The sequence below is a fragment of the Prionailurus viverrinus genome, chromosome B4 (assembly GCF_022837055.1).
Source record: "Prionailurus viverrinus isolate Anna chromosome B4, UM_Priviv_1.0, whole genome shotgun sequence".
NCBI classification, from domain to species: domain Eukaryota; kingdom Metazoa; phylum Chordata; class Mammalia; order Carnivora; family Felidae; genus Prionailurus; species Prionailurus viverrinus.
In genome coordinates this window covers 58,457,078-58,479,476 of record NC_062567.1, presented here as the reverse complement: position 1 = coordinate 58,479,476, position 22,399 = coordinate 58,457,078, and the positions used below count along the sequence as shown (strand labels likewise).

The following is a 22,399-nucleotide window of genomic DNA, read 5'->3' as shown; positions in this document are numbered from 1 at the left end:
CCATGATTAATTTCAATCAGGAGACCTATGTTCATAGAAAAGATGTGGGCTTAATATCAAAACACTGGGTTATAAATATATACTATGTTTTAAGGTATATACATAACATTTTTATGACTAACCACTCCAGCCAAAAAAAAAAAAATGTTATAAGCAATATCCAATCGAGTTGGATAAAGGAGATTGTAATATAAGCTCTTTTTGTTCTTTAAATATTTATTTATTTTTGAGAAAAAGACAGAGACAGAGTGCAAGCAGGGAGGGGCAGAGAGAGAGGGAGACACAATCTGAAGCAGGCTCCAGGCTCTGAGCTGTCAGCACAGAGCGATACAGGGCTCAAACTCAGGAGCCTTCAAGCCCTGTGATCATGACCTGAGCCGAAGTTGGCCACTTAACCAACTGAGCCACCCAGGCACCCCTATGCTTTTTTTCTTTTTTCCCTATGTTCTTTTTAGAAAACGTTGTTTTTTTTTAATTAAGAAATAAGGATGAAGTTTCAGTTTTGCAAGATGAAAACAGATCTGTGGACGGATGGTGGTGATGATAACACCACGTGATTACACTTAATGCCACTGAACTGTATACTTTAAAATGGTGAAGACAGTAAATTTTATGTTATGTGTCAGACTAAAGCAACAGACTTAATAATAAAAAAAAAAATCAAAAACATGTTGGGTGACAAGCCAGTCACCAAGAGTACATATTGTGTAATTCCATTTATATGAAGTTCAATAACAGGTAAAACTAACCTATGTAAAAGAAATCAGAAGAGTGGATCAGAGGATGGGGTAAAATGGTCTATAGAGACAGCATAAGGTCAACGAAAGAACTTTCTGGGAAAATGGAAATATTTCCTATCTTGATTGGAGTATATAGTACACAGTTATATATATGTCAAACACAATGAATTCTACACCCCCTATCTGTACATTTCACAATATATGCAAATTCCACATTCGTTTTTTAAATGGGGAGGTGGGGAGCAGAAAAAGACTGAAGAAGTTAGTCTAGAAATTAATTCATGAGAATTATCCTCTGAAACAATATATGTAATGGTATTTTTTAGCCACCAGAATTATTAACCAGAACAGCGTATTGAAAGGTAAATTGCCAGCTGGCAACAGAGAAGGATACGCTACAATTTCTGATTCATCAACTATAACGGTTTTAAAGGTAAATAAAACATCACCATCTTGATTACTTAAACTAAAACAAGGTATCTAGAAGGACTAAAAGACTTTTAACTTCCCTCAGACTAGCCCTGTTTTCCCATCTGCCTAATCCTCATCCCCTCCAATTCAAGCCAATCCAATTTAACTCAACTGCCCGCTACACTTATCTGTGTAAGTTATGTGAGGAGCTAAGTGTAACAGAATACAAAGATGAATATATAGTAAACTCAATCCTCAAGGCATTTATAATCAAATAGATGGCACTGCACAAGTAGGTAATAACTACAAGGAAAGACTTTGTGGTACCTGCCATATTCCAGTGGTCTGTCCACTTCAGACCACTAATTTGAAAGGTGAATTTTTTTTTTTAAGGAAAGGCAAACAGCAACGAGTGGTTCATGCTGCACATTTATCCCCTACTCCTCCCTTTTTATTACCAGTGAAGGAAAAATCCCGTAGTATCTCTGCTTCCAAGACATTTGAGAATGCAAATACAAAGGGTTTCCTGTAGTCTTTACAAGAAAGAAAAGTACTGCGTGTTATACTAAGTGATGAATCACTAAACACTACACCTGAAACCAATTTTACCATATATGTTAACTAATTAGAATTTAAATAAAAACTTGAAATCAAGAAAACAAAATAAAGTTCATGGCTACAATTCTGAGTGGATGAGTAAAACTATTCACCATATTTCTAATAAAAGATACTCAGTTTGACTCAAACCATTGACCATCAATGTTCCTGGCAATATATGAGTAATCAGATTTTAGACTTTTCTGGAGTGAATTATTCTGCTTTAAAAACCGAAACTCTAAAATTAGAATTATGAAGTGACAGAAAACATCACAATCTGAATTCTACTTACACAAAACCACACAGTTTTCTATGCCAAATTCCTAATTTACAGCTGGGAAAATCACCATTGAAGATAGCCGAGCCTAAATCAGATTCGCTCAACATAAAACCAGATGTAGACCTCAAATTACATGTGACATCTCCAGCCACTCATATAAATAAGAATAATGCAAGCTGAAAGACAATAAATTCACCTAGACCCTTGTACCCCGGCCACTCTACTAGCAGCACAATATTCCTTTCCTAAAATTCTCAAATAAATTAGAAGAAAAGAAGAAAACATATATATCTTCATTTAAGTATAATTATAAATGTGAAACTAATTTCAATTCTTCTAGGACAATTCCTTGAAGCAAAACAAGATATTCTAGATCTTGAAATACACCTGTCATTTTAAAAATATAAAGAAAAAACCCACCAGACTTTTAGGATACCAAGTCTTACACGTCACCTCAGAACTCCTCCCCAAACAACGTGTCATAAATGGACAGAAACAAACTGTACAAGATATTTCTTTAGTTGTTTGCTTCATCAGCTATTGATTTCCCCACCATAAATTAACAAAACCAATGTAACTCAACAGGAGTCTGCCTGTAAGTATAAAATCCCTTTATATTATTTGGCTTCAAAAGTTTATACCCTATGGAAAATCCATTTGAAATTTTACCTGGCATGTACATGCTAAAATATTTTGTTTGTCATTTGAAGCCACACCAGATTCCAACCCACAGAGACAAGATTTCCAATTTATTTCTCACACCCCATTATTCAAAACCCAAACTTACAATACAGAAAGGCATTGCTAAAATTCTGTAGTAGTAGTAGTAGTAGTAGTAGTAAAGCCAATTAATTACCACAGATCTCTATTTTTAGGGAATTTCTTAAAGCTTCTAAAATCCATAATATATAGCATTTCAATATCTAAATTAAGTACTTAGTACTTAATTAAGTACTTAAGTACTCAGCCACTTAAGTGGCTTAGTCAGTTGAGTGTCTGACTCTTGATCCCAGGGTCATGGGATCGAGCCCCACATCAGGCTCTATGCTGAGCATGGAGCCTGCTTGAAATTCTTTCTCTCTTCCTCTGACCCTCTCCCCTGCTCTCATGAGCATTCACATTCTCTCTAAAATAAAGTAAATAAATTTAAAAAAAATAAAAATATACTCAAATATATGAGGCTCACCTTGGAACTCTAACGTAAGAGTTCTTTCTAGGTTAGAAATCAAACCTAACTTAGCTCAAGCACTATAAATTGAATAAATAATAACATGATTTCTTAAAAAGAACATGGTATCAAATACAATTATTGTACAGTTTATCAAAAGTATACATCAGGGGCGCCTGGGTGGCTCGGTCGGTTAAGCGTCCAACTTCAGCTCAGGTCATGATCTCACTGTCGGTGGGTTCGAACCCACGTCGGGCTCTGTGCTGACAGCTCAGAGCCTGGAGCCTGTTTGAGATTCTGTGTCTCCCTCTCTCTGTGACCCTCCCCCGTTCATGCTCTGTCTCTCTCTGTCTCAAAAATAAATGTTAAAAAAAAAAGTATACATCATATTAATTTATAGAAATTAGACTCTCCTGCTTCCTTATAGACACCTATTCCACGTGACTTCAAAAATTAAGCTTGTTGGGGAGCCTGGGTGGCTCAGTCAGGTAAGAGACAGATTCTTGATTTCAGCTCAGGTCACGATTTCACAGTTTCATGAGTTTGAGCCCTACATAGGACTCTATGCACCGACCACGTGAAGCCTACTTGGGATTCTCCCTCTCTCCCTCTCTCTTCCCCTCTCCCACTCATGCTCTCTCTGTCTCTCTTAAAATAAATAAATAAACTAAAAAAAATTAAGATTGTTACAAAACATCACATAGTGCTGATATGCTACAAACTGCATCATTTCAGAAACATCAAAATCTGGTATCCAGTTTTTCCCATAATGGTAAATACCACCAATGAATCAATATTATGTCCACCCACTACTATTCAAAATGCAAACCATGCAGCTGCAACCGTCATATTGGATCAAAGTTTTTAATACTACCAAAAAACAATAGGCAAAACTATCACTCAAAATATTTGGAAGATGAAACAATATGAGTTAAAGTTTTCTCCGTTATGCAGAGACATCTGAAAACTCTTTTTGTTTTAACTTAAAAAATGCTTCCTAAAATACACTGGTCAATTTCCCTGTCTTAGAAAATAAAGTACAGAGAATCATCACATTACATGTATCCTTTACACATGAATGGCTGTTCCGGGAGTAGAATGGATATATTCGAAGAATGAACTGAGACTTTCATTTTCTCTTTCCACCTTTCACCCTCACCACTACCATGTACTGTTGAAATAATACATGTTGTTAAAGACTTATTTCAGAGAAGAATGAAGAGATATTGAAAAAAACTACAAAAGTTTAGCCTTCATAAAAAGTCAACAAAGAAACAATAGCTATCTTCAAATGTATTAAAACAGAACTCTTAGATAACAAAATGAAAACCCCTTGTACTATAAGGCACACATAGTAAGTGGCATCTCTTAATTTTGCCAACCCAACACCCTTCCCTCCAAGCTTCTCCTAGCCATAACGGTGGGCAATTTGCTCAAAGTGAACTAAATAAAATAACACAATTAATAATTAGTCCTAAGGATAGGAAACTATAGCTCAATCAATCAATCTTTCCTTGGGATGTTTCCAACTAGATATAGAAGGGAGGAAGCCCCTTCCTTTTCTGTTCACAAAACTCTCTTTATCTACTAAGTTATGAACTCCACCACCTTATCTTACTTCCTCAGCATGCACGTTCAGTCCCACTTTAAATATTTTGCCTAAGCTATTCCCTGGAATGCTCTTCTTCATGATATTTACAGAGCTAGTTATTTCTTTTGATTCAGATCTCAGCTTTAACATTCCCTCTGGACAAAGGCTTTCTTAAGCAGTCACTTAATCACTGTCACATCATCTTACTTTAATTCTCTACATAGCACTTATCACTTAAATATACTTCTTTTTAATACTCATTGCTGTATCTTCAATACCTTGAATAGTGCCTGGCACAGACTACATTCTCCATTCGGAATCTGTTCAATAAACAAATGAAAGCTGTAAAGGCTCAAGCCCAAAGCTAGCAACCATGGCCCTAGCCCCAGAGAGAAGCTGGTCTGAAAGAGTGAAGCAATTAAGAAGAAAAACAAAGCAAATCTCCTGAAGGCATATGAATCTTTTCAGTCATCCCAAAGACCAGCTCCAACCCTACCCATAACAGAGTCTGATTACGTAGATCAGACGTCTTTAAGATGGTGTGCACATACCACCCTGAGGAGGAGCAGGAGACAAGCAAGACGATCCATCAGAATGTGAGAAGAAATACTCCATCTAAAATAAAATACACGTATTTTATATTATCTTTGGCGAAGTACTATATTTGTGTCTGTTTTATAATGTACGTATGACTATAGTCATACACACATGCATACACACACACACAATGAGTAGATAAACACACCAATATTGGACGTATACCTGATACCTGATAGAGGTAAATAATCAAAAAAAGTCTGGAGAATATCAATGTCAAACTTGTTTTTCTTAGGCTGGAGTGTTTCAGGTTTATTTCATTTCTAACCAAGAGATTTTTGAAACGTACTTCAAACATATTTGGTGCTCAAATATTTGCACAATGCTGAATGCGCAGACTAATGATGGCTCCAAAGAACAGACAAATGAAAGCCAAAAGCAAAGAGATTTAAAATCTACATAAAATTAAAATTCTAAAATTTAGACCCGGCTAAAAGTAATCACCACCTCTCCAATTATAAATGTGCCACTACAGGGTGGGTTCAAGTAGAAGCCTGCTGACCATTAGTAAAGGATACTTAGACATGATTTCAGCACTTGCAAGGCAGTCTATGTAACAAATTTAACTGAGTGATATTAAATGCTGGCAATGTAATGACAAATTAAGTTTACTCCTTTCCCCTTGGAGGTCACAATTTAACAAAGACAAACTTGCAAACATATATATAGTATACGTTAGATATCTATACACATGGTATAGTGGCAGGAATAGGAAAAGGTGATGATTAACTCTGCATGGTGGGAATATTTAAGTTGAATATTGAGATATGCAAAAGCCACTTTTTCCTGTTAGTCAAGAAAGATAAAAACACTTCTGACAAAGGAACATGTGAGAAAGGACAGGTATAAAAAGCACATAGTATGGCAAACCCAAAATACGAGTAATATGAAACTGTTGAATGACAAGGTGCCCATGGCAGAAGAATATCTACAAATGAAGCTGCTGGATAAGTAGGTAGGAGCCAAATTGTGAAAGGTCATTCTAAGGAGTTGGAGCCATAAAACAATAAAAATAACTATCTTGTACAGTGTACTACTTTGTATCAGACACATACCTAAACTCTTTAGATATGCTACCACTTTTAATCCTCAGAAGATGTCTATCATTATCTATCTACACTTTCTAAAAAAGAAAACTTAGGCTAGAGAAAGACCAAGTAATTTGCCTAAAATCACAGTTAAATTAGAGTCAAGAGACAGAACTCACTGAAGGATTCTGAGAAGGGATGTAAGTATTCTGAATAAGTGACATGTATTTTAGAAAAAGGTCTATGAAGCAATGTGGATTAAGGGTGGAAGTAATAGGTTAGTTTTAGGGAAATGAAAGACATAAATATAATCCAAATAAGAGCAACTAATGGGGGTTGTAAAAGGGAAAGGAAAACTAAAAGATTCCACTGGTTTCTAGCTTGAGAAAGCAGGTAGAAAAGAAAGTTTAGGTAGGACAATGAGGCATAAAATGAAGAAGATGAGGTATAAAATGATTAGTATGAGTCTAGGCAATATGGTCACATTTAAAGTTTCAAAACAGGGGCGCCTGGGTGGCGCGGTCGGTTAAGCGTCCGACTTCAGCCAGGTCACGATCTCGCGGTCCATGAGTTCGAGCCCCGCGTCAGGCTCTGGGCTGATGGCTCAGAGCCTGGAGCCTGTTTCAGATTCTGTGTCTCCCTCTCTCTCTGTCCCAACCCACTCGCATTCTGTCTCTGTCTCTCTCAAAAATAAATAAACATTAGGGCGCCTGGGTGGCGCAGTCGGTTAAGCCGCCGACTTCAGCCAGGTCACGATCTCGCGGTCCGGGAGTTCGAGCCCCCCGTCAGGCTCTGGGCTGATGGTTCAGAGCCTGGAGCCTGTTTCCGATTCTGTGTCTCCCTCTCTCTCTGCCCCTCCCCTGTTCATGCTCTGTCTCTCTCTGTCCCAAAAATAAATAAAAAATGTTGAAAAAAAAAATTAAAGTTTCAAAACAAAAACAAAAACAAAAGCCAGTGGAATACAGTCCAATAGGGAGTTAACTAGAAAGAGCTCTTTCTAAAACAGAAGTGAGAATTGCCAAGATAAACATATTTAGAAAGCATCAATATAAATACAGTAATTAAAAAATTAGGCCAAATAAAGTAGAAAATAAATATCCACAAGTCCATATTGATATAAATGACAAAAGGAAGGAGGGAGGGAGGGAGGGAGGAAGGGAGGAAGGAAGGAAGGAAGGAAAAATTTTTCCATGCAGAAAAATTCCAATTAATTTATACAGATACTCTATCTTCAAGAAGGAGGAACTCCCCACTCCTTAAGTATGGCCTGAACACACCGACATCATTCCAAAGAATACATATGGAAAGGAGGGGAAAGAAGAAATGTAAAGCAGAGAAGCCTGACAAAAACCATCTCAGCCAAATGATTCAAGTCAACATTAGCAATGATTAAGTCACGTTGATAGTATGTACCCTTGATATGACATGATCAAATGACATTTTACATACATGGTCTCCTCCCAAAAACCTATAACTTCATTCCAAATGTGAGTAAAACATCAGACCAACCTCAACTGATTGAAGGGCAATCTATAAAACACCAGACCAGTACTACTCAAAACTGTCAAGGTCAGCAAAAGCAAGTTAAGTTTAAAAAATCATCACAGCCAAGAAGAACCTAAGTATACATAACAACTAAATGTAATATGATATCCTGCTTTATGGGAATCTGGAATAGAGAAAAGAAGGTAGATAAAAACTATGGAAATCTGAAAAAAGTCATGTACTTTAATTAGTAATTGTGTATAAACATTGGTTCATTAATTTTAACAAATGTACCATACTAATATATCAATAATAGGAAAAACTGTGAGTAGGGTATATAAGAACTCTCTGTACTGAGTTCACAATTTTTTATAAATCTAAAATTATTCTAAACAATAAAAGGGTTTTTTTTTAATTAGGCCAACAACAACAACAACAACAACAACATAGAAAACCATTACTACTCAAGGGATAGGTCAAATAAAGTAAGTTAGTAAAAGAAATTTAAAAGAGATGATCATGAATATACAAAGACAGAATAATGCCCTAGAAATAATAAGGAAAAACTGTACAAGAATAGAAACAGGCATAATAGAGGTCAAAGAAGATAAGGAATGAACAGAAACTACTGGATTTAGGGAGTCAGTGGTTTAAAAGGAAAAGTTCAGTGGAGCTAAAAGATGAAAGGTAAACCACAATGGGTTATGATGCCTACAGAGCCCTGATTTTATAATTCTCTCAGTCACAAATCTCTTCAGAGATTCTTCTAGTTTCAAATCTATTGAAAGTCTCCCCTATTCCTTGAATTCACATCAATTTAGTAGCCAAAATCTCTTACTGAATCATCTTTCACAGTGTAAAATAAAGTATTAGGAGATACATCAGATAGCATACTTTTTATCCAGAAGTAACAGAAATTCCAAAAGCAAACGAGCTTAAACAATAAGGAAATGTATAACCATTGTCAAATGTAAGAGGAAGCACACAGATACAGCAGGTTCTAAGCACTACAAGTCAAAGCTTCAGGAACTCTCTGTAAACTCCCCTGGCTGAGTGCCTGTGTGGAGCTTTACCAACAGGCTGGAAACAAAGTGACCAAGATATTCTGAGATTGTGATCTGCCCATCTTTGAACCTGTCACTAGCAAAGAAAGGGAATTTCCATGTTTCACTTAGACTCTCAATCCTGGATCGAGGAAAGAAGACCCCTTTTTCTGACTCATGTGAAGAAGGGTTAGATGCCTGAAGAAAATAGGTTCAGTTAGAAAGACAGGAAAGAAATAATGCTAAATAGGCTATCAATAAATGCTAAATAGGAAGTTCTTATTTGCATGTTTTCATAGCTTTGGAAAATTTTAAAAATTACTTTAATACAATGAAGAATAGGCTTAAACCAAATGATAACCTCAAAGACAATACTGTTTTTATAGGACAAGAGGAAAATGTGGTATGAATTTGTAAGCTTTCATCACTCAAACTTATATCACAAAAATAAAATGTATTAGAGTATTTTAAAACCAGAATGTTATCACATTTTACACTAAATTGTTATTTTATTAGGGATAAGATAGTAAGAGATTCCAAGGGAGTGGAAAGAGCACTGGATGTGGGGGTCAGGGCTCTAGGCGCTTAGACCTAATGCTTCCATTAAATTGCAGATTATCTCAGTCACGGAATCTATCTAGATTTCAGTTTCGTCCTCTGTTAAATCAGAAAATTCAGAGAAGGGGTTCTTCAGGTTTTCTTTCTGTTTACTTCCTAATTATAAATAGTATTCACTTAATAACTAAAAAATTTATGTGGACTATTTAACATTGTAATTCTGGGCTAGCCAAATCCTAAAGACACCTTTCATGCCTACAAGCTGAGACACAAAAGCTTCACTTTGAAAAACTTCACTACAAAACTTCATTTTCATGAAAACCCTCACTGTGGCCAGAAATATAAATAGCATGATGTTACAACTTTCTGAAATAACTCAAGAATTTAATTCAATTTCTCTTTAAAACCAAATTCATTATTAAAAGGTTGCAGCATACCTACAGAAGCAAACCCTCACTGCTGGACAGGAGAACGGAAAATGACAAAAACTCAACCACTTTGAAATTCAATTAAAGACAAGATTTCTAACCACTAAGCCTAAATGAGGAAGAAGATGAAAAGCAAAACACAATAAGAAAGCTGGAATTCAAGTCATAAACAGAAAGGGAAATTTCTATATAGAGTATGAAAGAAGGGGTGGAAACACCCCAAAGTAAAACCAGCCTATAGGCCTAGAAGAAATTAAATCTATATATCTCATGAACTTCTCTTAAAGACTATTAATTTACACAAAATTGATAGAAATAATTTATAAAATCAGGTTGGTGACAGAAACAGGAGAGGAAACCATTACTCTGCCCTTTGGGAATTTCAAATTAATGGATTTTGGCAAACCAGACACAAATCATATGGGATGACTGGATAAAACCTTATGATTTTAGCCAAATGTATTATGACCTGGAGTTGGTTCTTCTCAAGATTATTAATAATGAAAAATACTTACATGGGATACACATGATTGCCAGGAAAAAAAAAATGCTCTTCTTTGAAAGTTTTTAAAACAACAAACTACCCACAGAAACCACATGGGCACAAAATGAAACAAATCTGGTCACTGATTTGTGGAGCATTTAAGCACTCCCCAAGTGAAAAACTCAGCTTTAGGCTCTCTTTTTGGGACGAGCAGAACATCCATGAAAATACCTGACTTGTAGATACCAAGGAAACAATACAGACATACCTCTGCTGGCCTGAGTTTCAAGAAAAACAATTTTCCCCAAGAACCTGATGGTTTTAAGAGACTACTTAACTTGTTTTAAAAAGACATATCTTTTCCTCATGGTAAGAATCTAAAAAAAAACCCAGAAACTTGTACCCAATGTTTATAGCAGCACTTTCAACAATAGCCAAATTATGGAAAGAGCCTAAATGTCCATCAACTGATGAAAGAATAAAGAAATCGTGGTTTATATACACAATGGAATACTACATGGCAATGAGAAAGAATGAAATATGGCCTTTGTAGCAATGTGGATGGAACTGGAGAGTGTTATGCTAAGTGAAATAAGTCACACAGAGAAAGACAGATACCATATGTTTTCACTCTTATGTGGACCCTGAGAAACTTAACAGAAGACCATGGGGGAGGGGAAGGAAAGGAAAAAAAAAGTTAGAGAGGGAGGGAACCAAACCATAAAAGACTCTTAAAAACTGAGAATAAACTGAGGGTGGATGGGGGGTGGGAGGGAGGGGAAAGTGGGTGATGGGCATTGAGGAGGGCACCAATTGGGATAAACACTGGGTGTTGTATAGAAACCAATTTGACAATAAATTTCATATAAAAAAAAAGAAAACAGCAATAAATGCAAAAGGAAAAAATAAAGCCTAAAAACTCTTAAAATTAAATAAAAGATCAGTAGCAGTATCATTAATACATGAGAATTACTCAATTTATCAAATTGTATAATAATACCCTAGTGAAATGGTATACCAAAGAGGTGACTTTCAAAGGAGAAAAGAATAAATATAGAGGGAGAAATCTTGTCCAGGACACAAGCAAAAGAAAAAAGTAGATGAGTAACATAAAGTTGCACTGGAACACGAGAAGGTAGGCTGTGTACATTTAATAGGTAAAGTCTCAGAAAAAGGAGGCCAAATGAAACCAGAGTCAAACACAAGCTAGCACACAACAAAGTCTAGGGTAAAATGCAAAGGCTACATAAACATTTCATTTATGTATATAAATATCATATAGATACCAGATACATTAACTAAAAATAGAAATTTTATCTTGACAGTCAGCATCACAAAAACATCTACCTATTTTAGTATTTATTTATTTTTGAGACAGAGAGCATGCGAGCCAGGGAGGGGCAGAGAGGGAGGGAGACCGAGAATCCTAAGTGGACCCTGTGCTGACAGCAGAGAGCCAAGGGTGGAGCTCAAACTCACAAATCAAAACACGAGATCATGACCTGAGCCGAGTCAGATGCTTAACTGACTGAGCCACCCAGGTGCCCCAACATCCACCTATTTTAAAAAGTGAATTAAAAAAAACCTTTTTTTACCATGGCCTGTATCATATTGTCCCTATAAGACATAAAAAGAACACAATATAGACCCAACAGCATGCAGAGCTACAAGTTTACATATATCTGCACACATACCCACTATGCTTTCCATTTCCCGACACAATGACATAAAAATTGGGGATTTTTCTCCTCTACTTTGGCTCTATATAAGGTGCTGACTTTTCCCTTGGATAGGCTGGCAAAGCACAGCTTGTCAAAGCTTGCATAACCTTGAAGAACACATATAAGTTCCAGAAGAAATAAAGAAAGAATGGAAAAATAGATGAGTTTCCAAAAGAAATAATTTTAAATTGCACATATCTATAGTCCTCATCCTTTAGAGATGATGTTACTGGTGGTATTTGTCACCACATGCATGAATCCTAAAAAGCCAAAGCATTAGAGCCCTCCAAGGGCAACTGCAGCTATCTTATAAACTATAGTTTCAATACAGTGAAAAGGAGAATAATGCCAAGGATAGAGAGCACTGGGATTGTCACCTAGTCAGAAAGAATACAGATCTGGAGAAAGATCAGATTAGACTCATTTCAGAAAATGAGCAAGAAAACCCTGCAACTATACTCTATTCTCTATTAGGGAATCTCTAATTAACCAAACAGCATAAATCTTTTAGACTAAAATTTTTCACATTATACCAAAATGAGTGTGTGTTTTCTAAATATTATAATAATCTATTACGGATACAGAAATGAGAAATGTCTGTTTCTCAACGTTTACTAAGAGTGGGAAGTCATGTCTAAGATACAGGAAACTACCAAAAAATATAGTGCATATTCCTAGTGTGTAAATTTTACACAAAGACTTAAGGACAAGAAGACACTCTACTTTTTATAAAATACTTTATAAAATATAAAATATAATAAAAGATAAAAAGAGTGAACAGAAAAAATAAAACACATATTTCCTATCACCAGCAGTTTACGCACAGACATCTTGAGTGCGACCCACTCCTACAGGATCAATTATCTTCTGTACTATAGTTACTTCAAAGGAAAAGTATGACAAAGGTTGAAAAACAGTTTAAACTACAGTATAGAGATACCATTCTACTTACAATCAAAATGGAGACATGGGGACCAGACTTAACTTTCAACTAACATAACTAGAAAATTGAACAAGATATATGGAACAGTGGGTTCTGGATATTCGACAACAGGCAGCATAGGATTGTAATACCTGAAAGAAAGCAAAAAAAGTAAAGCAAGCACTATAATTGCCCTGCTTACAACCTGGAGTCAGTTTACAAACTAGAAGACATAGTGGGGGAACCCAAGCAAAACTGAGCTAAGGAAACAGAGTTAAAAGTTTATAAGGCAAAAAGTTAAGTTTATAAGGCAACTAGAAATTCTAGTTGCATAGAAGTGAGAAAACTACACTGGGTAAGAATCTCAAAAAAGTCTGCTCAAGTCTTGGGATGAGTAAAACCCATACACGAGTGACAGAAAACTACAGAAGGCTAGGAAAAGACAAACAAAAGTGAGTAGATGGGACAACAGCTGGAGCTCACACACAGCTGGCAACAGTTTATGTTCCTACTAGTCAGAGTGGATAAACCTTGTAATGCATTGAGATTCAGCTGAATCCTCAGGAGGGCATCTCCTTAGTAGTGGGGTTAAACTTGTCCTACAATATGCTTGTTCTGGACCCACACTAACAAATCTTTAAAATATACCTCAAAATAATCCAACTGATTTCAAATAAATGAGAACTGGAACAATATACACTATTTGAAATAATACAACAAAATTTAGCAATCAACAAGTGAAAATTCAAATTATCAGAATCCAATCAAAATCAACAGCCATTCAAAAAAAAAAAATCAGAACGAGACTACAGAGAAGATGGCAGAGTAGGAGCATCCTGAGCTCACCTCCACCCACAGACATACTGAGGCTGAAAGTACACATAATGCAACTCATTCTGAAAATGACCTGAAGACTAGCAGAACAGCTCTTGACCACAGGGATATAAAGAAAAAGCCACATCAAGAAGGGCAGGAGGGACTGAGAAGTGGTCAGGAACAAAACCCACTGCAAGAAGATCAGGCCCCACATTGGATACACTGAGCCCTAGGAAGCTGTACTGGGAAGACAAGTCTCATAATGTCTAGCTTTGAAAATCAGCAGGTATAACTCCAAGAGAACCAAAGAGGTATAGGAAACCAAGATCCGTCTTAGAGGGCCAGAGCACTATATCACTCATCCAAGACCAAGCACAATGGCAGCAGTTTGAAGAGCACCTGGGTTCTATAGGTGAAGGAGATGTACCAACTAATTTTAGGGCATGTGCCAGAGGGGCAAGGGTCAACAGGAACTTTCCCCCAGAACAGAATTACTGGTAGGAGTTATTTTTCTAGCCTTCCTTCAGCCTAGGTGGCCTGACACAGGCAAGAGCCAGTTCTAACACTCTCCATCTTCCTTGCTAAAACAGCTCACCCCACCCAAGTGTGCCCCTGCAGACCCATCCTACTAACCTGCCCATCCCAGCAGGCACCCCTCCAGAGCAAATGCCAGCTTGCCACATCTCAGAGGCAGGCAGCCTCTAAAGCAACTCCAAGTGGGGGGAGGTTGTAGAAGGCCGGCCATACCTACCAGCACAACTGTAGTAGTCGAGGCCCAGTCAAAAGAGGAAGGCACACACAGCCCACTCAGGAGACACCCCTGGAATGCCTGTTTCTGGTGATCAAGGGAAACTGCTTTACTGGGACCCATAGAAAGTTTTCTACATAAGGTCACTATTTTCCAGAGCAGTATATAACTGACCAATATACACAGAAACAATCAGACAAAATGAGGATCAGAGGAATAAATTCCAAACCAAAAAGGACAAAACCTCATAAAAATAATGAAACAAAATGGAGGTAAGAAATCTACCTGACAAAGAGTTCAAAGTAATGGTCATAAAGATGCTAACTGGACTAGAGAGGAGAGTGTATGAACTCAGTGAGACCTTCAACAAAGAGAATAAAAACGTAAAAAAAAGTACCAATCAGAGCTGAAGAATGTAATAATTGAAATGAAAACTACACTAGAGGGAGTCAATACAAGACAGGGGATACAGAAGAACAGATCAACAATCTGGAAGACAGGATAATGGAAACCACCCAACTCAACAACAAAAAGAAAAAATAATTTTTTTTTTAATTTTTTTTTCAACGTTTATTTATTTTTGGGACAGAGAGAGACAGAGCATGAACGGGGGAGGGGCAGAGAGAGAGGGAGACACAGAATCGGAAACAGGCTCCAGGCTCCGAGCCATCAGCCCAGAGCCTGACGCGGGGCTCAAACTCATGGACCGCGAGATCGTAACCTGGCTGAAGTCAGACGCTTAACCGACTGCACCACCCAGGCGCCCCTAGAAAAAATAATTTTAAAAAATGGGTAGAGGTTAAGGGACTTCTGGAACAACATCAAGTGTACCAACATTTGCATCATAGGAAATGAGACAAAAGGAGAAGAGAGAAAGGGACAGGAAACTTAATTGAAGAAATAATAGCTGAAAACTTCCCTAATCTGCAAAAGGAAATAAACCAGGAACCATAGAGAGCCCCAGACAAGATAGACTCCAAAGAGATCCACACCAAGACACACAATAATAACGTCCAAGATTAAAGATAAAGAGGGAATATTAAAAGCAGCAAGAAAAGAGCAAATACTTCAGCACAAGGTAAATCCAACAAGGCTATCAGCTGATTTTTCAGTACAAACTTTGCAGGCCAGAAAAGAGTGGCACGATGTATTCAAAGTGCTGAAAAGAAAAAACCTACAACCAACAATACTCGACCTGGAAAGGTTATCATTAAGAACTGAAGGAGTGGGGCGCCTGGGTGGCGCAGTCGGTTAGGCGTCCGACTTCAGCCAGGTCACGATCTCGCGGTCCGTGAGTTCGAGCCCCGCGTCGGGCTCTGGGCTGATGGCTCAGAGCCTGGAGCCTGTTTCCGATTCTGTGTCTCCCTCTCTCTGCCCCTCCCCCGTTCATTCTCTGTCCCAAAAATAAATAAACGTTGGAAAAAAAAAAATTTTTTAAAAAGAACTGAAGGAGAGATAGAGTTTCCCCCCCAAAATTAAAGTAGTTCATGACTATTAAACTGGCCTTATAAGAAGTGTTAAAGAGACTTCTTTATGTGAAAAAAAGATCATACTAGAAAAAAGAAAATTACGAAGAGAAAAAATATCACTGATAAATATAAACATATCATAATGGTAGTAGATCATTTATAAAGCTAGTATGAAGTTAAAAGAGAGTAGTAAAATCAATTACATCTTCAAAAATTAGTTAAGGGATATACAAAATAAGAAGATGTGGGGAAAAAAAGACATCGTATATGTATAACGTAGAGGGAAGGAGTAAAAACGAAGTGCTTTTAGAGTATGTCTGAACTTAAGCAACCATCAACTTAATATAAACTGCTGTATAGCTAGAATGTTATATATGAACCTCCTGGTAGTCACAAACCAAAACCTATAATAGATACAGAAAAAATAGGGGCAGCTGGGTGGCTCAGTTGGCTAAGCATCCAACTCTTGGTTTCAGCTCAGGTCATGATCTCATGGTTCTTGAGACTGAGCTCCATGCTGGGCTCTGGACTGACATGGAGCCTGCTTAGAATTCTCTCTCTACCTCCCTCTCAGCCCCTCCCCTGCTCACTCTCTCTCTTTCTTAAAATAAATAAAATAAGCTTTAAAAAAAAATAGATATACAAAAATAAAGGGAAAGGGCTCCAGGCATAACACTAAAAAAGTTATCAAATCACAAGGTAAAAGAGCAAGAGAAGAAGAAATGAATAGAATGGAACTATAAAAACAACCAGAAAGCAATTAACAGATGCCAATACATACATATGTATCAACAATTACTTTAAATGTAAATGATTCAAATGGTCCAATCAACACACATTAGAGTGACCTAATGGATAAAAAAATCAACACCCATCTATATCATGCCTACAAAAGACTCACTTCAGACCTGAAGACACATATGGATGAAAAATACATTCCATGCAAATGGAACAAAACAAACAAACAAACAAAAAAGCTGGAGTAGCAACAGTTGTATCAAACAAAATAGACTTTAAAACAAAAACTGTAATAAGAGACAAAGAAAGTCATTACATAATAAAAAAGGGATCAATCCAACAAGATAAAACAACTGAAAATATCTATGTATCCAACATAGAAGCACCAAAATATAAAAAGCAAACATTAACAAACATAAAGGGGAAAACTGGCCTTAATATACATCAATGAACACATCCAAACAGAAAAACGAAAAAGAAACAGTGGTTTTGAAAGACACAATAGGCGAAATGGACTAAACAGATATATGCAGAGCATTCCCATCCAAAAACAATACACATTCTTTTCAAGTGCACATGGAACATTCTCCAGGATAAATCACATGTCAGGCCACAAAACAAGTCTCAATAAATTTAAGAAGACTGAAACCTTATCAAGCATCTTTTCAAACCACAAGACTATGAAAGCAGAAATCAATTATAATAAATTACAATTACAAGAAAAACACAAATACATGGAGGCTAAACAATATAACACTAAACAACCAATGGGTCAATAAAGAAATGAATGAGGAAATCAAAAAATACCTTGAGACCAATGAAATGGTTCAAAACTCTTTGAGACACAGCAAAAGCAGTTCTAAGAGGGAAATTTATAGCCATAAAGGTATACCTCAAGAAACGAAAAAATTGCAAATAAGTAATCTAAACTTACACTCACAGGAACAAGAAAAACAAAGCCCACAGTAGAAGGAAAGAAATAATAAAGATCAGAGTGGAAATGAAACAGAGACCAAAATATAGAAAAGACCAACAAACTAAGAGCCAGTTCTATGAAAAGTGAAATAAAACTGATATCACCTTTAGACTCATGGGGGGGGGGGGGGGAAGGGGAGAGAAGGGACTGAAATAAAATCAGAAATGAAAGTGAAAGAACTGACACCACAGAAACACAGAGGACTACAAGAGAATACTACAAAAAATCATATGGCAACAATTGGACAACCTAGAAGAAATGGATAAATTCCTAAAAACATACAGTCTTCCAGGATTGAATCAAGAGCAAAGAATATATGGGTGCCTGGGTGGCTCAGTCAGTTAAGCATCTGACTTTGGCTCAGGTCATGATCTTGTGGTCCATGAGTTCAAGACCCATGTCAGGCTCTGTGCTGACAGCTCAGAGCCTGGAGCATGCTTTGGATTCTGTGTCTCCCTCTCTCTCTGCCCCTTCCCCGTTCACACCTCTCTCTCTCCCTCTCTGTCTCTCTCTCTATCAGAAGTAAATAAACATTAATAATAATAATAATAATAATAATAAATTTTAAAACAGAAAGAATATATGAACAGACCGATTGGCTACTAATAATGAAACTGAATCAGTAATCAAAAAACCACGAAAAAACAAAAGCTTAGGACCAGTTAGCTTCACAGGTGAATTCCACCAAACATTTAAAGAATTAATACCTATCCTTCTTAAGCTATTCCAAAAACAGAAGAGGAAGGAATACTTGCAAATTCATTCTATGAGGTCAGCATTAGCCTGATATGAAAACCAGACAAGACCACTACAGAATAAGAATAAATAAAATTATCGACCAACATCCCCCATTAATGTAGATGTAAACATATTCAACAAAATATTTACAAAAAAATTCAAAATATATTGAAAGGATCATTCACCAAGTAGGATTTATGTCAAGGATGAGATAGATTGGTAACAGCAAATCAATCAATGTGATACATCATATCAATAAAATGATTGGTAAAAAAAAAAAAAAATACTCATCTCAGTAGATGCTGAAAAAGCATTTGGAAAAATTCAAAATGTGTTCATGGTAAAAACTCTCAACTAAGTGGGTTTAGAGGGAATATACCTTAACATAATAAAGGCCATATATGACAAACCCACACCTGACATCATACCCAGTGGTGAAAAGCTGAAGGCTTTTCCTCTAACATCAGGAATAAAAAAAGGATGTCCACTCTCACCACTTTTACTCAATATAATATGGATAGTCATAGCTGCAGCAGACAAAATAATAAATAAATAGGCAAAATAAATAGATAAATGGCATCCAAATTGGTGAATGTATACAACTGTCACTATTTGCAGATGACATTATACTATATGTAGAAAACCCTAAAGACTCAAAAAAAAAAAAAAAACTATTAGAACTAATAAATTGAGTTTGGTAAAACTGCAGGAGTACAAAGTCAATATACAGAGATCTACTGTATTTTTAAACACTAGTAACAAACTAGCAGAAAGAGAAATTAAGAAAACAATCCCATTTACAACTGCATCAAAGAAATTTGAAAACAATACAAATAAATGAAAAGATATACCATGCTCATGGATTGAAAGAATTAATATTGTAAAAGTTTCCACACTACCAAAGCAAGCTATAGACTCAATGTAATTGCTATCAAAATATCAATAGTAATCTCCACAGAACTGGAAGAAAAGAATCCTAAAATTAGTATGGACCCACAAAAAGCCCCAAACAGCCAACGCAATCTTGAGAAAGAAGAACAAAGCTGGAAGTATCATAACCCAGATTTCAAAACTATACTAACAAAGCTATAGTAAACAAAACAGTATGGTACTGACACAAAAACAGATACATGGATCAATGGCACAGGATAGAGAGCCCAGAAATAAATCTATGTTAACATGGTCAATTAATCTATGACAAAGAAGACAAAAATAGATAATGGGGAAAGACCTTCACTTCAGTAAATAATGCTTGAAAACAGGACAGCTATGTACAAACTAAACCACTTTCTTATACCATATGCAAAAATAAACTCAAAATAGATTAAAGACCTAAATAGAAGTCCTGAAGCCATAAAACTTAAAAAACAAAACAACAACAAAAACAAAAACATATAATGTATATTCTTGGACATTACCTTTAGCATTATTTTTCAGGACCTGTCTCCTCAGACAAGGGAAACAAAAGCAAAAATAAATAATTGGGGCTATATCAATTGAAAAACTCACACAGTGAAGGATACCATCAACAAAATGAAAGGCAACCTACTGAATGGGAGAATATACTTTCAAATGATATATCCAATAAGGAGTTAATATCCAAAACATATAAAGAACTCAAACAACTCAACAAAAAAAACCAAAAACCCAAAACCAAAACAAAACAAAAACAAAAAACATAATGTGATTAAAAAATGGGCAGAGGACCTGAACAGACATTTTCCCAAAGACATACAGATGGCCAAAACACACATGATAAGATGCTCAACATTATTAATCATCAGGAAAATGAAAATCAAACTCATAATGAAATATCACCTCACATCTCCCAGAATGATCAGTATGAAAAAGAAATAATAAATGTCGACAAGGACATGAACTAAGGGGAACCCTCATGCACTCGTGGTGGGAATGTAAACTGGTGCAACCACTATGGAAAACAGTATGGAGGTTCCTCAAAAAAAAAAAAAAAAAGGAAAGAAAGAAAAGAAAAAGACAAAGAAATACCATACAATCCAGTAATTCCACTGTTGGGTATTTACCTAAAGAAAATGAAAACACTAATTCAAATATATAAATAAACCCCTATGTTTACTGCAGCACTATTTACAGTAGCCAAGATATAGAAGAAACCTGGGTATCCACTGATTGATGAATACATAAAGATGTGATACATGTGCATAACTGAGTATTACTCAGCTATGTAAAAGAATGAACTCTTGCCATCTGCTACAAAATCAATGAACCAAGGATATTATGCTATGTGAAATAGGACAAAGACAAATACCATACGATTTCATTTACTGGTGGAGTCTAAGAAAACAAAACAAATGAACAAACAAAAAACAGAAACATACTCATAAATACAGAGAACTGGTGATTGTCAGAAAGGAGGAGGAGAAGGGATGGGCAATATAGGTGAAGGGGACTAAAAGGCACAAACTTGCAGTTATAAATTACATGAGTCAGGGATGAAAAGTACAGCATAAGGAAGATAATATTGTAATAACTTTGTATGGTGACACATGGTAACTACACTTCATCATGGTGAGTTTTTCATAATATATATAATTGTGGAATAAATATGTTGTATACCTGAAACTAAAACAATATTGTATGTCAACTATACTTCAATTAAAAATAAAAAGAAATTTAAAAAAGAAAAGATAAAACCAAGACAAAAAATCAAGAAAATATGATCTATAACCAGGGGAAAAAGCACTTAGTGGCAACACAGAAATGAAAAAGATGATGGAATTAGTAGACCAGGCCATAAAAACAGCTATTACAAGTATGTTTCATATGCGTAAGAAAGAAGAAAAAATGATCATGATGATGACAGACATATAAGATATGAAAAAGACTCAAATGGAACTTCCAGAGAATTTTTTTTAATAAAAAATACACAGAACAGGATTACTAGCAAATGAAACACTGAGCAAAAGAAGGTATGAAGTTTAAAAAAATGCAATACTAATTACTTAAAATGAATACAGAGAAATAATTTAAAAAAAAAAAGAGTGGGATAATATCAAGTAATCTAAAACATGTGTAACTGGAAAGCCAGAAATAAAGGAAGGTTATAGAACAAAATATTTGAAGAAATATAGTTGAATTTTTTCTAAATTTCATGAAAACTATAAACTAGAAAACCAGAGATTTAAACACCCAAGCAGACTAAACATAAAGAAACTGCACTAAAGCACATCATACTCTATCACAGAAAACCAATAAAAGAGAAAATTTTAATTTAAGCAGGAAAAAGGACACATTATATTAAAAAAAAGAACTAAAATAAGAATATAAGTATACTTTTTATTCAAAACCATACAAGCCAGAAAACAATGGAAAGGTATCTTTAAAGTATAAGGGAAAATAATATAATAGCATATAAGTCTTTGTCCAGAGAAACTATCTTTAAAATTTAAAAGGGAAATAAAAATATTTTTCCAGACAAACAGAAGCTGAGAGAATTCTCTGCCACAAACCTGCACTGAAAGAAATGCTAAATACAGTTCTTCAGGAAGAAGAAAAATTAAACCAGATTGGAATTTGAATTGGTGCAAATGGAATTAGGAGTGCCAAAAATAGTAACTATGAGGATAAATTAAAAATTTTAAAGATAACTGACTACATAAAGCAAAAACAACAATAATGCCTTGTTGGTTTTAAAGAATATGTAGAAGTAAACAAATTATATCAACACCATTAATGATGAGAGAGGATATGGAGGAATGCTGTTGTAAAATACTTACACCATATTTGAAATAGAGTATTATTTGAAAGTAGACGAAAGATATATACTGCAAACCCTAAAACAATGAATTAGCCAAAATATACACGTAGAAACCCCATAATGGG

At 35.7% G+C, this 22,399-nt stretch overlaps 1 protein-coding gene across 14 annotated transcripts in view; it reads right to left on the bottom strand.

Annotated features, from left to right (window-relative positions):
- CCDC91 (coiled-coil domain containing 91) overlaps window positions 1–22,399 on the bottom strand; it is a 353,778-nt gene that overhangs the window by 296,740 nt on the left and 34,639 nt on the right. Inside the window, exon 2 of one of the 14 annotated variants that reach the window (XM_047867295.1) lies at window positions 5,339–5,402. The exons of 11 other annotated variants lie outside the window; for them this stretch is intronic. In XM_047867295.1, coding sequence (XP_047723251.1) covers window positions 5,339–5,402 — 64 coding nt within the window. Of the gene's footprint in view, window positions 1–5,338; window positions 5,403–22,399 lie in introns of those variants that run through there. 2 more of the 14 variants (XM_047867308.1, XM_047867309.1) reach the window with 2 other exon arrangements.